General features: G+C 45.8%; 1 protein-coding gene across 14 annotated transcripts in view; it reads left to right on the top strand.

Moving 5' to 3' along the window:
• The window catches only part of TEAD1 (TEA domain transcription factor 1), a 270,817-nt gene that overhangs the window by 223,671 nt on the left and 30,317 nt on the right, over window positions 1–16,829 (top strand). For 12 of the 14 annotated variants that reach the window (XM_045484549.1, XM_045484552.1, XM_045484554.1 and 9 more), the window contains one exon: window positions 6,054–6,227. The exons of the other annotated variants lie outside the window; for them this stretch is intronic. In XM_045484549.1, coding sequence (XP_045340505.1) covers window positions 6,054–6,227 — 174 coding nt within the window. The remainder of the gene's footprint in view (window positions 1–6,053; window positions 6,228–16,829) is intronic. 14 annotated transcript variants of the gene reach the window in all.

Here is a 16,829-nt window from a genome sequence, read left to right on the forward strand (position 1 = left end):
GAGGAGAGGAGAGCCGGGAGCAAGATAGAAAGTGACCTCACAACAGATTTGGGAGAGGAGGAAAAGTCCTTTGTGAAACGCCCAGGGTAGCTAAGCCCAGGGTAGCTAAGTAACCTGTTGCAAGTTAGCTTTGTTGAGTTTTTAGGGTAACATTCCCCTTTGTCACTGTTTACACTGCCGTGAAGAATGGCTAGAGGGATTGTAACGACGAAAAGAGAAAATGAGCATGTTCCCAAGTCAAAAGAAATCTGTGTATTAAGGTTGTGTCAGGGGCTGCCGAGCTGTGAGACATCCGTGATCCAGGTGAGACTTTGCTGGTGCAACGTTGGTGTTTTTGGTGAACTGTCCAGGCAGACAAGGGTGCCTATTTCTGCTCGGTCATTCTGAGGAGTTGAGCCATAGGAAGGCTCTGTGATCTGACCACGTTCCTTTTGAGTCCAGGGAACTGTGGCCAACTAGAATAAACATCCTGAAGCACAACTCTTAATATTTTTGTTTCCCTTTATAGTTCTTTCTCTTCCTCAAAAAAACTCCATGATGTTCCAAGATAGTTTCTGATTGGCTGTTTATTTAATTTAATAAAGTCATATGTGTGCTTTGTATAGAAGCCAAATTGAACCAGACTCAGCCTATAAAGAAAAGCAGTGGTCCTCTGTCCCATGTCTCCCCACCTCCTGGTCCTTCTTCTTAGGGACAGGCACTTATAAAGCCTTTCAGCTATTTCTTTGTATATTATTGCCATATTCCCAAATAGCATGATCATACTGTATATCTCAATCCATCAATTTTGGACATTTTTTGTTGACTTCTCGCTATGGAAGACCACAACTTAGCTCTCTAAATAAATTTAGCACTTTTTTCCTGCCCATCCCCCAGTGTGGTTACATCACAATTTTTGGTTTAGTTAACACTCAGCATTTCTATCACAAGCCTGTAAATTTTACACACAGCATGGTTAATGTGTGATGTGTTCGAACCATTTTCTTGATTGTAAACATTTTTTCCTGGAATTTGTCATTGCCTCTTTTTTTTTTTTTTAATTCGGTTTTTACATGCCCATACAAGTTCATCCTCAGCGTTTCTAACAGAGTTCTCATACTCTTCTCCAGATGGTCACATAAGTCAGGGGATCTTTCAAGTCCATTGTCCCCTTGGTGGCACCCCTCCGGCTCTCCATCCACCCTGGACCAGCTGCCGTCCAGGTCAGGGGCCCAGCTGCTAGCCTGTGCATTCTCTTACCTCTCTTCTGGATTAGGGCCCCATCTCCCTCTTGTGATTTATTCCCTCATTTTGTGAAAACATCCTCCGGCAGCTAGCTGGAATAGTTGGAGCCAGGGCTAATTTTCTGAAACCTTCACAAATCTGAGTGTGTTCAACTCTCACTCAGATGTGATGGATAACTTGTTTCTCATCATGGTTTCCAACTTAGACTCGTGAACCCTTATTCACATCCCGTGAGTTCCACCTCTGTTCTCCTTGCTCATGAGTAACACTGTATGGTTAGTGCTGGAGAATAGTCATTCCTATCAAAAGAGCAGGTGAATGCTGATTTAAGTCATGTGATATACGGGAGAGGAAATGTTGGCTGTCTTTATTCCCAACCTGCTCTATGGGAATCACTGAGAACATTTATTTACATGGGTAAATATATGATTCTGACTGTGGAGGCAATAAACTAGCTCCATACGGTCACTCTATAGGGTCTGTGAAGAAAAGGGTTTTGTGCTATTAGCTCATGGATTCCCTGTGTCTAGCATAGTGCCTGGCATAGAATGGGCCATAGGAGTGCTGGTTTGTTCCACTGAAATCCACAAAAGAAATATGCAGAATGAGCACCTTTTCTGTAGTTGTCATTGAAATGTTGATAATCCACACATCCACTGACCACCGCAGGAGACTTTTTTTTTTATCATTGAACAAACCAATGCTAACCTCCTTTTTTGGTATCGAGGCAATCTCGTCTTAGGCTTTAGTGTCCATGACTTACTGACATTCACTCTGTTTCTGCTTATACATTGCCCCCAACACTTAAGATTTTTAGTTGCTGCTACTGGTATTGTTTTTGCCAATATTTGTTTCCTGCCCTATACAATAGAATTGCCCTTTTTTTTGGTGCCGTGTGTCACCTTTAGCTTTGGGGAAACCACCATTGCTGAAAAGAAAATGGGATTTGTATGGGAAGGAGGAAGGGAAATCAGGTATTCACCCTGGCCTTCTTCCCTTATAAGGAGAACTGGCAGGATGGGAAGTAGTTAGAGCCTCACCAAATGGTTTTTAGAGTTTTGATTGCATCAAAACTTGAACCCAAACGTATCCAGTAGATCTCTTCCTTTCAGTCTTCTGGATTTGGGGGCGGAGGGATTCCTAACCTACCCAGGTTGAATTAAGGGGAGAAGGAAGGCTGTTTGTCTCACTGCTGTGGTCTCCAGGATACCTTCTTTAGTCCTTTGTATTCTTAGAAACAAAGTCACCTCTTGGCAGGAATCAAGCCACCCAGATGCCAGCAGTCAGGGTTTGGTTTCACGTCACCAGCTTTGGAGAGGCAGTGCCCGGTTTCCTTTGGCAAAGACAGCCTGCCCTTCTCCGTTCATTTCAGCCACTCGGGCACAAAGGTAACTTCCTCAAAATAGAAACCTTAGAAGAAGAGTCTGTCTGATGCATCTGCGAATCATTATGTTTATCCTGAATTCTAATTTAACTTCTTAGAATTTTGCAAACACGAGTCAGCTTTTTTCTCTTCTCTTTTCTCAAATCAGCCGTCAGAAAACGTAGATGTGAGTGAGTGAGAAGGGTCTAGACGTTTTCTTCTGGGAGGCGGTGTGGTTGACGTTTGCGGCAAATGCTCAGGCTGTGGCGTTGACAGGTCCAAGTTTTATTCTTAACTCTGGGACTATTCCCGGAAGTGTGACCTCAGGCAAGTCTGTTCATCTCTGAACTTCCATTTCCTCGTGTGTAATGACCTTAATAAAATGCCCCTGCAGTGTCATTGTGAGGCTGGGATTACCTGAGGTCACATATATAGAAAGCACGTTGCCCGGAGCAGTGAATGGATACAACTCTTTTCTGTCCGTCGGGCACAGGAGAGGCCTACACCCCGGGAAGCTCATTATGAGTGGGCCACAATCGAGAATTTGAACGGTCACATGGCTTCGCAACTTGCTCCCAGCTCTTGGCTTACCTGTGCTTATTTTTTCTTTGCGGGCAAAGGGGTAGCGAAAGCAGGAAAGTTCTTTTGCCTCTCCCCCCAGGATGGAGTCACCTCACATAATAGTAAACGACAACAGTAGGAATCTCAGCAGCTACAGCCGGTCCAACACCTCTTACGGGCTAGGCCCTATGCCGAGGGCCCTCTCTGCATGATCACCTTTCGTCTTCAGACCCGAGGTGCAGTACACATGGTGTGTCCTCGTTGACCATGTGAACAAGCTGGGATTTCAGGTTCTCATCTGGCTCCGGGGTTTTTGTGTTCAGCCATATCTTCATGGCCCCCGTGAAAGTGTGGTAAATTTTGCCCCCCGTTCACCTTCCTGTCCTCTTGACGTGCAGAGGTCCTGGGTTCCAGCAGGACGCTGCAGGGACCCTAGCCGTCGTGAGCCAAAAAGACTGCAAGTCCCAGCTCCTCACCTACATCCCAGCTCTGGCTGCCTGTGGGTGGTTGCCAGGGAGGAAGAGCTGGGAGTGCGGTGTTCTGCAGAGAGACTCGGATTCTATCTGCAGGTGTCCCCATAGCTCTGCTTGTGGTGCATCCTTGCCCAGAAACTCACGGCCTGCAGGGGGCACACGAAATGACAGAAACGGTGCCGCCCGGACAGGGCCGGGGAGGGCTGGGAGCTGGCTACCAGCAGAGGTTATTAAGAAGGGTTGGGTGGATGGACACGCACTCGGCCGGTCACCTGGATAATGAAAGAACAACGCCTTTTGCCCTCAGCTCTCAGGATGGCGGGGAAGTAGAGAAAAGATGATGTGACAGCATTTGGGAACATTTACAGAAAGGTCAGAGACACTCCGCTGTGTGGATCTCAGCTCCCTAACCTGGCAATGGCTTTGACTTTGTTTTTAAAATTCTCTTCCGGTACAGGCATAGTCTGTCCTTGCATAGTGGTCCCCAGCCCCTAGTCTCACCTGAAACCTACCCGGTAGCTGGGCAGAGGCTGGGTCCGTGACAGAGCTGGACAGGTGCCCCCTTTTTCATTTCCCCTGATGCTTTTTAGGGATTTTGAAGCTTTGGTAAAGACCCCATTCTGATGTTGAACAGAAGAGGGGCGTAGTCTTCTCCCAGAAGATGCTGGGCCCTGGCCGCCATCTCCTTATCTCCAGCACTGTGAACAACTGCCATCGGATGGGGTGTCAAGCCTCCTGCCCTCTGGTCCTGTGGCCAGAGGTCCATGGTCTGTGTAGCAAGTTATGGATTTAAACCAGCATTAATTCAGGATGTATTTCTAGGGTTTTGTGACCACGCAAGTTTAGGAAACTTTGGGTTACACTGTTAAAAACTGTTTTTTAATCATGCTAATACCTACTGTGAATCTCAAAGAAGGGTTTTTTTTAAAACAGTAGCCAGTAATACTAGCTAGCATATATCATTTACTGTTCATTGAGTCTGTGAGCCAAGTAAGCTCTTTCTACGCAGTTTCTCATTTAAACCCCATAGCATCCCTGGGAGGTAGAGGCCAGCACCTTCCCCATTTTAAAGACCGGGGAAGCACTTGTCTTAGCTGGTTTGCCCTGGGCACAAAGCTTTGTACTCAAGCAGGCTGAGTCCAGACCCCATGCTCTTAACCAGGATATGGTACTCTTCTGGTAGGCGACCTTGACCAAGCCTTCTTGTATTTGGGACTCCTCATTCCCAATGGGATCAGTACCCCGAAACACTCTAGTTGGAGAAACGTCCGTTTAAACTTAAAAGGTAAACAGGGGCTGCTCGGCGAGCAGGGGCATAGAATTTCTTGTAGGAGTCCTGTTGGGTTCCGCTCTCCCCGCAGCCCCAACCCCCCCCCCCCCACCCCAGACGTGTTTGTGTCACGTTATGTTGTTTGGTGTCAAGCGTCTTTTCTGCAGGAGAGGCAGGCACAGAGGACCTGGAGTAGGAAGTGGAGGCCAGTGGTTCTCAAACCTGGCTGCATATTGCAACTCACGTAATGACCACTAAAAATTGCTGATGGCTGGCCTCGTTTTCTGGGATTTCCAGTGAGTCCGGATGGGCTAACCAGGCACTGGTGAGGTTTAAATGTTCTTTGAGAACCACTGGTTTGGACAACTCCTTTGTGGTCCAGTGACCATGTCTTCTACCAAAGCAAGGAGAAGAAAGGGTCTCTTTTCTAAGTTAAACGACTTAACAGGGTTTTGGTTGGTTGGTTGGTTTGTGACTGAGTGACCTGTGTTCTCAGATTACTGGCCCCTTATAGCCTTGTACCATGAATCCTCTCCATGGCCGGTACTCCTCACCTTAACTTTGCACTGACAACCATGTACTGACCGGCCCCTCTGCAGAAGCTTTAGACTGGTTACTGAGGAGAATGGTGGGAAAGAGGTTCGGCACTCTTACTCCCATTGGAGGAAGTAGGTGGGTACCGCTGCCCAGAGCACTGCATCTGTGCTGTTGCCAGGGGAGCTGGGGCAAGAAGTGCATTCTGGGCGATGCTGTTAGCTGACCACACACACACACACTTTTTGTTGGGCTTAGCGGCAAATATTGGGCTCCAAAGGGTGTTGCTGTCATTCTCAGTTGCATCAGATGAAGCTGGGTGAGAGGATAGTTTCTTGGTTCGGTAGTTAAAATAACTTCAGCTGTTATTTACTGCTATGTCTCCAGAAAGCCCTTTTTAGGGAAAACGTATGCCCTTGTCAATGAAAGACAATGATTGTTTTAACCCTGAGCTATAATGGCTTTTCTTAACGTCTTCATCTTTCCAAAGGCACAGACCCTAGGCTATTCAAGGTGTAATTCCAGGATTTCGAGACTATTGCTCTTTTTTTCCAGTTCAAGATGGATGTGCGTGCCCCAGGTTGATCAAAGGGTTTGTAATGGGAATGTTTCTGTTGGTTTCTTACAGTACAACAAACACCTCTTCGTGCACATTGGGCATGCCAACCATTCTTACAGTGACCCATTGCTCGAATCAGTGGACATTCGTCAGATTTATGACAAATTTCCTGAAAAGAAAGGTGGCTTAAAGGAACTGTTTGGAAAAGGCCCCCAAAATGCCTTCTTCCTCGTAAAATTCTGGGTGAGTAAGACATTGCTGTGGTCGCGGTGGATTTTGTCTGAATGGTCGCATCCTGTGTGTGAGCGCGGAGCCTGTGCGCGTGCATCCGCAGGAGCGCCTGGGGGGCCATCCCCGTGCTGACCTTGTGATACATCCTTGGGTACAGATGCACCCGGGCAGCATCTGATATCCCTGCCCGAGAAAAAGAGAGATGGAAGGCCTCTGGGCTTCAGGGCTCACTCGTGCCATGGCCGTCCTCACAGACGGCTGGGGTCGTGATAGAGGACAGGGGGCACGATGAGACCCTTTCTGTTTCTTCTCACTCCATTAAGCAAAACGACCTATAAATTCCACTGGAGCACAGGACCTGAGGCAAAATGGGGCCGGGATGGAGATAAAGTTTCACGCTTCAAGATCTTAGAAGTGTCGGAGAGCCTACAAAGTGGCTTTTCCCCGTAGGTCCCTCATTTGTGCTTTAAAACACCGAGGGCAGATCCCCCCCAGCTGCTGGGGCTCGCTCTGAGAGAGGTTTTCTGTTCTTGTCTCCACTAGTCAGGCTCAAGCCAAGAGACTGCTAACAGGTCACAGGCATGAGTACAATGTGTGTATATTGGAGGCAGCGAGACACCAGAGGGCCTGTTAGCAGTGAGTATTTATAAGTCACCCGTCTTTACAAAAATAAAATCACTTCAAACGTTTGCACTCCTTAGCATGGCATTAAAGGCCCTAAGTGAGCTGGTTCCAGGGGGTTCTTTGCTCTCCATCCTGTGCCCAGCAGTTCTGTGTGTCTGATGGATTTTTTTCCCTTTCTTCTCTCCCGTGGGGCCAGCTCCTCCTTCCTTTGAGATGGTGGCTCCTTTATTCTAGCACCTTCCTCACTTAGGCAGACCATTGATTTTCCTTTTACTCCCAGCGCATTTTGCAGTTAATCAGTTCCCATGCTGGGTCATAATTACTTGGATGTGTGTCCCACTCCCCTCTGGACCCAGGCTACCTCCGGGGCACCTCACTCATAATAGGGCTGCCGTTTATTGAATACCTGCTGTGGGCTAGGAGCCATGCTAACGCTTTACACTCATTTTATCCAGTCCTCACAGTGTTAAGTGGGATTTGCCTCCTATCCAGCTAAGAAAACAGAGACTCAGAGATTACAAAGGACAGGCTACTTGTAGAGTGGGGGGGCCGGGTCTTGTAATGAGATAAGTTTGGCTGTTGTGCCTCTGCCTGATTTCCTGGCTGCCTCATACCCTGTGAGCCCCGGCCGGTCAGGGGCAGGGCGCGGGGAGGCAGGGGGGGAGGGGGAGTTGTGTCCATCAAGGACTCTCCATTTCTCCAATACTACGCAAACGCCTTACACAAAAAAGCCCAACGAATGGGGAAACGAATGAATAAATCAGGGGAAAATGTACGTTTTAAATTTCTTGGAGGAGAATTTACATATTAAATTTAGTTTGTTTAGTTTCTTATATCTGTCCGTGGCAACTAGATTTCATTTTTCATTCTTCTGTATTAAATTTGGATTGTTGTGGAAAAAGCCTTCTACTTATATTAATGTTCTTGGGACAAGTAATACATGTGGGTAACCTGAATAAGGAAAAATCCCTTTCAGATTGGGGGCTGCCACTAGAGATTTGAATGGTCACTGGGGGTCAGTTATTATATGGTAACATAGCAGTTTTCAAAGCATGGCTTAGAGTCCCCTGGAGGGTTCATCCTTATACTTTCAATGGGCTGAGAAGGCCAAAGCTATTGTCATTATGACACTGGGACATTGTTTGGCTTGTGCACACTGCTGATATGCACTCTGAAAGTTCAAAAGAAGTAGGGTAAGGGGTGCCTGGGTGGCTCTATTGGTTAAGAATCTGACTTCAGGTCGTGACCTTGCGGTTTGTGAGTTCGGGCCCCACGTTGGGCTCTGTGCTAACAGCTCAGGGCCTTCGGCCTGCTTCAGATTCTGTGTCTCTCCCTCTCTCTGCCCCTCCCCCACTCGTACTCTGTCTCTCTCTCAAAAATACATAAAACATTTAAAAAATTAAAGAAAAAAAAAGTAGGGCAAAACTGCTGAAGCTTTAGCTTAATTGGGCTGGTACTCACGTACAGTTTCAAGAAACAGAGAACTAGTCACACCAAGAATGCCCTTTATGAATTGTATTACATCTTGAACCCAGAGTACACATGGCAAATGAATGCAGGGAGCCTGCCTGCCACATCAAGGAGAACGGCTGACAATATTTATTACCAAAGAGAAAATCCTAGCTTTCTAGAAAAAATAAGGGTTTTGGAAAACTCATATCCACCTCCGTGAACTTGACAGCTTTCCAATACTTAAAAGACTTGTCTGGTGAGATCCACAGCCAAATCAACAAAAGTGACTTTTTGGTATTGTGTAAGATAAACCAGTGGATTTTAATGTAACCGCGTATGAAAAGTTCACGGGTATGGTTTCAGATTCCACACTGCAGCTGCGTTTTAAGAAACTATCGCTTGTTACGTTTTGGTATGGTATGAAATAAAAATGACCACAAGTATCTGAAGAGCGTATTGAAGTACTCTTCCCTTTTCTAGTTCCCTATTCATGTTAGTCTGGATTTTCTCCATGTACTTCAACAAAAACAACACATCGTGACAAGTTGAATGTAGAAGCATGTTTGGGAGTCTAGGAGTTTACATGAAGACACATGTCAAATACATTTGCAAAGTATGAGACAGTACTACTCTTCCAATTTTTGTCTTTGTTTTTTAAAATATGGGTATGTCCAATTAAAAGAAAAAAGATGTAATGAGTTTATTTTTTAAGTAGGTAACAAACAGGGGTGCCTGGGTGGCTCAGTCGGTTAAGTCCGACTTCAGCTCAGGTCATGATCTCACGGTTCATGGGTTCGAGCCCTGCATCGGGCTCTGTGCTGACAGCTCGGAGCCTGGAGCCTGCTTGGGATTCCGTGTCTCCCTCTCTCTCTCTGCCCCTCCCTCACTCACGCTCTGACTCTCTCTCTCTCGCTCAAAAATAAACATTAAAAACATTTTTTTAAAATAGGTAATAAATCTTTTTAAGATGTTCTCAGTTTAAATTTCCAATACAGAAAATACAGATAGATATAACCAACAGAAACAAAAGCCCCTTGAGGTCCTCAATAAGTTTTAAGAGCAGAAGGGGGTCCCCGAGATCAAAAAGTTTTTGAGAGCCACTATTGTGAAGGGTATAAAAAGAGGCCATTCTACTCAAGTTGATTATAATTAATCAGAAATTGTAGGATCCGATGAAAGGAAACCGTTTTCATTACTTTCACGTTAAACAGTATTGGTTTTTAAGGTTAATAAGATTTCTTATAATTAGCATGTTATTTGAATATAAAGTGGAATGGAAAGTGCTTAAAAAGTTATTCTTGTTTTTGCTTCCAAAGCAAAAACTTGGGATGATTTTAATAAACGCTTTCAGTGCTGGGCCCCTTTGGTCATGAATCCCCCAGGAATGAAGTCTAGATTGTAGCGTGTGATTGCTGGTAGGAAGTGTCCAGTTTAGAAACAGTCGCTCTGAGATTAGATACCAGTTTATTAAATTAACACATGCAAGATTAAAATGAAGCACTCCTATGAATGTGGGAGGAGAGTTCACTCCTTGAGTACATTTGTGAGCACCACTTAACCTTTATAAAGACATTCAGTCACAACCACGTTAAAATAAATGAGGAGGGGCGCCTGGGTGGCTCAGTCGGTTGGGCGGCCGACTTCGGCTCAGCTCATGATCTCGCGGTCCGTGAGTTCGAGCCCCACGTCGGGCTCTGTGCTGACAGCTCAGAGCCTGGAGCCTGTTTCAGATTCTGTGTCTCTCTCTCTCTGACCCTCCCCCGTTCATGCTCTGTCTCTCTCTCTCTCTCAAAAATAAATACACGTTAAAAAAAAATTAAAAAATAAATAAATAAATAAATAAGGAAAGGCCATTTGAATTAGGTTTACGATTTGCTGCAATTTGAAGTTGCACTGGCTTCCTCCGATGCCTCAATAAGAATAAATTATACTTAGAATATCTATCCTTGGATAGCTGGTGTTTCTAGCAGGTGTTTCTGAAGCCGGTTTAACACTCCCTTTGAAATATTTTTTGTATCTGCAATTTGCTTAGCAGATTTTCTTATCTTTGTGTGAATTCAGTAAATTTCAGCAGAGATCCTGTACCCGATCTCCTTTATTCTCCTCCCTTTTTCCTCCTTCTCAAAGTGCCTGAAGTCTCTAGGGTGTCAAAGTCAGGCTGACACTTCATTTGCCCCTACGATTGCTCCTGAAGCTGTTTTCGGAATGTCGGGCCGGCCACCTGCAGCCTGGACTCAGTCGGGCTAGGCAAGGTCAGGAGTTTGCCGCGGAGGAAATACTGAGCGCTACCCTCCGAGTGCCTGTACTTGGAGGCCGGAGCTGTGGGCACCTCCGCCCTTGGCCAGCTGACACTTGAAGGTGAATGGCATGGTGGTGTGCCAAGCAGCAGTCTCTCCACTGTTCAGAGGGTGGAAGACCCTGACTGGCACCCCAGGACTCAGGTCCCCAAACATAAATGACCGGCAGAGGCAAGGGTGCCCATGTGGGTGCCCCTCTACCCTGGTGGCTCTATAACCCCTCATGCCTTAATGGGGTGGGGCACCAAGGGCCCGTGTGGATGGCTGTATATCTGGTGAGATCTTTTTTTTTTTCTTTTAAGAGCCTTATTGAGGCATAATTTACAAACCATAAAATCTACACCTTAGAAATCGGTGATTTTTAGAAAAATGTACAGTTACATAACCATCACTCTACTACAATTGGAGCCTATTTGTATCAGTCCAGAAAGATCCCCCGTGCCTGTTTGCAGCCGTTCCCTGTTCCCGCTCCCAGCCCCAGACAGCTACTGATCTACTTTCCGTCTGTACAGATTTGAACCCTTCAGTGTGCAGCCGTTTGCACCTCGCTTCTTTCCCCCACAGTGTTTTGAGGTGCAGCTATGTTATGGCGCGCCTCTAGGTAGCCTCTTTCTATTGCCTGGTACTAGCCCATCGTGTGGACATACTGCGTTTTGCTTATCCGTTCACCAGTTGATAGACTTGCGGACTGTTGACCCTTTAGGCTTTTCTCCAACAATGCCGGTATGAAGTCTTTGTGTACAAGTCTTTGTGTGGACGTTGCGGTTGCGTGTTCACCATCTTCCTTGGCATTTTTCCATAGCAGTGGAATTGCGAGGTCACATGGTAACTTCATGTCTAACTTAAGAAACTGCCCCAGGTGTTTTCTTAAGTGGCTTCGATTATTTTCCCTTCCCACCAGGTGAGATGTTAAGGGTCACTCGCCACCTCCTTCAACCATTATGGCGGCCAGTATCAGGGTAGGGAGAGATGACCTTGAACGCTGTAGGTGGATGAGGGGCTGGCTAGGGGGATCAGCGAGACACAGGACGCACGTGAGGTCCATCCAGGTGAGTTCAGGAGCGTCCAGGTATCTTGAGGTGCTTTGCAGCTGGGCCTTCACTTGTATGCGAGGCGTAGGTGGGCGGACAGATTAGGAAAGACAAGGAATCGGGTTTGATCGTGTCAGCAAAAGGAAGCCGTCAGTGCTTTTAACCATTTTCAAGCCAAGAGAGTATTCGGATTCTTTTTACTCAGTGTTACAGCGACTTTATTTGCATTTTGCCTTCTCTATTTTTATTCTTTATGTTTTTCTTTTCATGACCCTCTCCTTATTTCCTTTCTCTTCCTTCCCGCCTCCTTTTCATTCACTCTTGTGCATTTTAATTCTTTTCCATATTTAATTACAAAGAGAAGAAGAGGCTTCTGCAGGAAGGGGAGGGAAGGGGCTTCTCACTTTTTCAGCAGTTGAACATGACTTAATGAGTTCCTTTTTTGAGCCAGGACTATGCCAGATAAACATGTCCTTGATATTATTTAATCCTTGTGAGGCCCGTGTGATTATTCCTACTTTACACATAAAGAAATTGAGTCAGGGAGAGGCAGAGTGACTTCTGCAAAGTCTTACAGCTAATCAGTGTGGGATTGGCCAAACTCTGAATCCACACTCTTTCCATGAAATCTGTGCGTGGCCTCTGCAGGGGGCACAGCTCTGTCCCTAGCCCCTCTCCTGGCCTGATTTCGCTGGAAGCGGGTGACGGTAACCGACGGGAAGCAGCGTGGTTTCCGGCTGAAGTCAGCCCTGTCATCACGGGATGCCCTGGTGCACGTTACGTAGGGGCAGCTGTGAGCAGACGCTGCTACCAGGAAGTTCAGGTCGGACCTTGAGTCTTCTTAGAAAAACTGATACCTCACTGTTAGCGGCCTTTGGGATGGGGTTAGGGGAGCAGCAGCTTCGTGTTTACATTATGATTCCAAAGGCAATATCGTAACATTCTAGACAGTCTTGGAAATATATAATTTTTCATTCATTCCTAAGTGCACCATGAATATAAGACATGTTTATATAGCTTGAATCGGGGAATACATTAAATTAAATCTGGTATCTGGCTTTTCTCCCTTACCAGACACCCTGCCAAGTGGCCATTATATCCCTAATTACCTTTTTGTTTTTTTAGTTTATTTATTTATTTTCAGAGAGAGCGCTCGCGTGAGTGGGAGAGAAGGAGAGAGAATCCTAGGCAGGCTCCACACTGTCACCGTGGATCCTGATGTCGGGCTTGAACTCACAAACTGTGAGATCATGACATGAGCCAAAATCAAGAGTCAAACCCTTAACCGACTGAGCCACCCTGGCGCCCCCCTAATTATCATTTTTAATGACTACACGATATCTGATTTGCTGGTTAAATAAGAATTTAATTATCCTTATTTTATTAAATATTGATAATATTACTGTGTGTGTGTGTGTGTGTGTGTGTAAATAACCAAGGTGCTGTTTTCTTTTTTTTTTTTAATTTTTTTTTTTTTCAACGTTTATTTATTTTTGGGACAGAGAGAGACAGAGCATGAGCGGGGGAGGGGCAGAGAGAGAGGGAGACACAGAATTGGAAACAGGCTCCAGGCTCTGAGCCATCAGCCCAGAGCCCGACACGGGGCTCGAACTCACGGACCGCAAGATCGTGACCTGGCTGAAGTCGGACGCTTGACCGACTGCGCCACCCAGGTGCCCCAAGGTGCTGTTTTCTAAGGCAGTTGAGTGCTGAGTAGAATAGGCATCTGCATCCAGCGTGCATGGACATAATTTAAAACGAAACAACTTCCAACTGTCACTTTGCTTTTTGAATTCCTCTTCACCTGCAGTTATTTTTTCTTTCTACTCAAAGACCTTAATCCTTCCTCATTCTCTAGAGCAACTTTTTTTAATGTTTATTATTTTGAGAGCAAAAGAGAGTGCACACGAGCTGGGGAGGGCCAGAGAAAGAGGGAGACAGAGCATCCCAAGCAGGCTCCATGTGTGAGACCTGAGCCCAAATCAAGAGTCAGACACTTAACCAACTGAGCCACCCAGGTGCCCCCTCTATCAAAACTATCAACGAGGTTAAACATACTGTTTCACTCAACTCTGAGACCTATACTTGTTCCCATCTTAGCAGTTCTAGAAGTGGGATGCTGCTTAGAGCGGACACCATCAGTGCCTTCCTGCCCCTCCAGAGCTGTGGTTGTCCTCACCTGCCCTTTGTGACCTGAGCCAACGTGGGAGGCATCTCACCAGCCCCCTGTCGCCTTAGTTAAGTCTTTTGTGCTAATAGCGCTTTGGATGACTAGTGCACGTCTTAGCTTAAACTTGAATCCCTACTGAAAACGTCTCGGAAAAATTACAGTTAGATGCAGGATTGAAGTTATGATCGAGGAGTGTGGAACCAGACTGGTGAGGCAACCCTTGCCCTGGCAGAAAACCAGACATTTTTTCCCCTTATAAAACAGTGATGGATTAGGTGCTGTGGAGGCCCTAAGAACAGAAGAGCCCCATCCGCAAATGGACCATTTCCGCACCGAGACTCACGCAGATGGGTTGCCAGTGATACGGCAGACAAGGCAGCTAATTTCAGATAAATGCCAACTGTCTTGGAATTCACCATCGGATTCCCAAAGCTAGACAAGGTGTGGGTGTGATTCCGTCGTGAGTCCCAAAAGACAGAAATCCAAAGGAGCACTTGCAGCTGACTTTCAAAAGAAGTTCCTTTCCATCCACATGTGGTTTCCTGAAGGAAGTAAACAGAATTATGGGTTTAACCAAATAAGAAACACAGCAAAGCTAATATTTTTTGAAGGGCCTCAGAATTCTACTCTCTGTCCTAACAGGGTGTTCAAGTGTCAAGCTTGGGGACTCTGATTCAAAGAAAGCCACGTGTTACCAACACGTTACTGATAACCTTGCAGCCTAAAACTATTTAAAAGAATAATTAGTATGATGAAGACTTAGTCTTAAACTTTGCTTGGAATAATAAGTAATATGAAAATGAAATTTTACGGACATGTACCCTGTTGTTAAAGAAAAATTTTATACACGTTTATATAGCGTTTCTTTTTTCTCTCAAATTATCAAATTAGTGGTATTTTAGAAACCAAGGTATATGATGCTACCCTGTGGTTATGCGTAATATTTTGCTTTTTAAAATTCTTGGAATTATGATCATTCAGTCGAAACAATTAACAATAAATAAATATATCTATAGTCGTTCAACTTTCTTAACCTATTTTTCTGGGGGAGGAAAAAGGCTAGTTTTACTAACCAGAGCAGATGTGAGAAGGCTTTACAAAACAGAAAGAGAAAGTGAGTTATCTGGAAAGAGGGCAGCTGTTAGAAGATGCTTTTATCTTGGTAAGAACGGAATCACATTTGTTGGACAAAATGACAGCCGCTATAAATAAAACCACTGGGCTTTATGTAAGAGGAGAAACCGGGTGCACACAGAAGCTGCCCGAATGGCCCCCTGCGGAGTTTCAGCCTGTGTCTCATTGGATTCGGCCCGATTTGGGATTGGAATTGTAGACTGGAGTCTATCATTTGGAACCAAACCCACCCATTCCTGTTCGTGGAAAAGGAAGTTAGCAAAATGGAACGATTTGCTCCGCACATGTTTCAAACTGCTCTCAGTAAAGAAAGGGTCTTTCAGTTCAACGAGCCTTCCATGTCTCCGTACTTCAGTCTCATCTCAAAATAGCATCGAGTCCCGAAATTACGAGAGCACTGTCAAGTGGTGGCATGATGGAAGTGGAGGGAAGATTAGCAAGCAAAACCACGGTGTTCGGAGGTATTTATGAGGCTAATACATAATAAATACCCTGGGCCGATTGTGGTTATGTGACCATCTTCACCAGTGGCCTGTTTTTTATAAAAAACCATTGCTTGGGGTGTCTGGGTGACTTAGTTAAGCATCCGATTCTTGATTTTGGCTCAGGTCTTGATCTCACGGCTCATGAGATCAAACCCTGAGTCCGTGTCTGACAGCACAGAGCCTGCTTGAGATTCTCTCCTCCGCTCTCTGCCCACCCCCCCCCCCGCCCCGCACACCCACTCTCTCTCTCTCTCTCTCTCTCTCGTGCTCTCTCAAAAATAAATAAATAAACTTTTAAAAAAAAAAACATCTCTTATCCACAAGTTCTGGTACTGTGTGTGGAGGGCTAGGCGAGTGAATAAACTTGCACACGCATCCAGTTTGGTTTGATTTCATAAGAGAAATGTCTGGAGCTTGCTGGCATTTTCTGCTTTGACTGCTGTCTCTTGCTGCTTCCTTCCTGTTTTCCCGGCCCTGCATCCTAAACTTCTTTGAAGGCCTCCCCCACCGATCAGGGATCCCATCTGTAGCTTTTGTTTACCCGGCGGTGTGGTGTATATAGCAGATTTTTTAAGTGTTTTAAAAAAATTTGTTGGCTGAAGAGTTCTTTCACTCAGCACACGTAGAAAAATTGCTATACATCAGGTGCTGTAATACACCTGCCAGTTAGCCAGCTCAGATGTCGTGTACTGATAGAGTAAGCATCTGATAGTTTATGGAGTGATGCTTCTAGAGGCATTTACCAGAGTAGGGGAGGACACCTTGAGAGAGCCCCCACGGAAGCTTTTTTCCGAGCTATCTCTGGAGTTCTGTTAGGTTCTTATAGAAATGGTTTCTTGGGGCGCCTGGATGGCGCAGTCGGTTAAGCGTCCGACTTCAGCCAGGTCACGATCTCGCGGTCCGTGAGTTCGAGCCCCGCGTCGGGCTCTGGGCTGATGGCTCAGAGCCTGGAGCCTGTTTCCGATTCTGTGTCTCCCTCTCTCTCTGCCCCTCCCCCGTTCATGCTCTGTCTCTCTCTGTCCCAAAAATAAATAAACGTTGAAAAAAAAAAATTAAAAAAAAAAAAAAGAAATGGTTTCTTGTTTTGCATTAGTGACAGACATGTACGTCACTAGTGAGTCATTCAGTCAACTCTCAGTGCACTCTACTTTGATCCTAGAGAGCTGGGAAAACAGACTTGATAAGAGGCCGACCTTGGTGTCAGGTCTGGGATGGCAGACACATAGGCAGGTAAGTGACAGCACCATGGGATAGGAGCTGTGATGGAAATGTGGAAGCACAGAATGCCTGAGAACATTCCGGAAAGCCTCACAGACACATGGCATTTGAGCCGAATCTTGAAAGAATTTGGTCAGCGGAAGGGGAGTGGGAAGGAGTTCCAGGAAGTGGACGCTTGTTCAGAGACCGGAAATCTTACTAGG

The sequence above is a fragment of the Leopardus geoffroyi genome, chromosome D1, assembly GCF_018350155.1.
Source record: "Leopardus geoffroyi isolate Oge1 chromosome D1, O.geoffroyi_Oge1_pat1.0, whole genome shotgun sequence".
NCBI lineage: Eukaryota > Metazoa > Chordata > Mammalia > Carnivora > Felidae > Leopardus > Leopardus geoffroyi.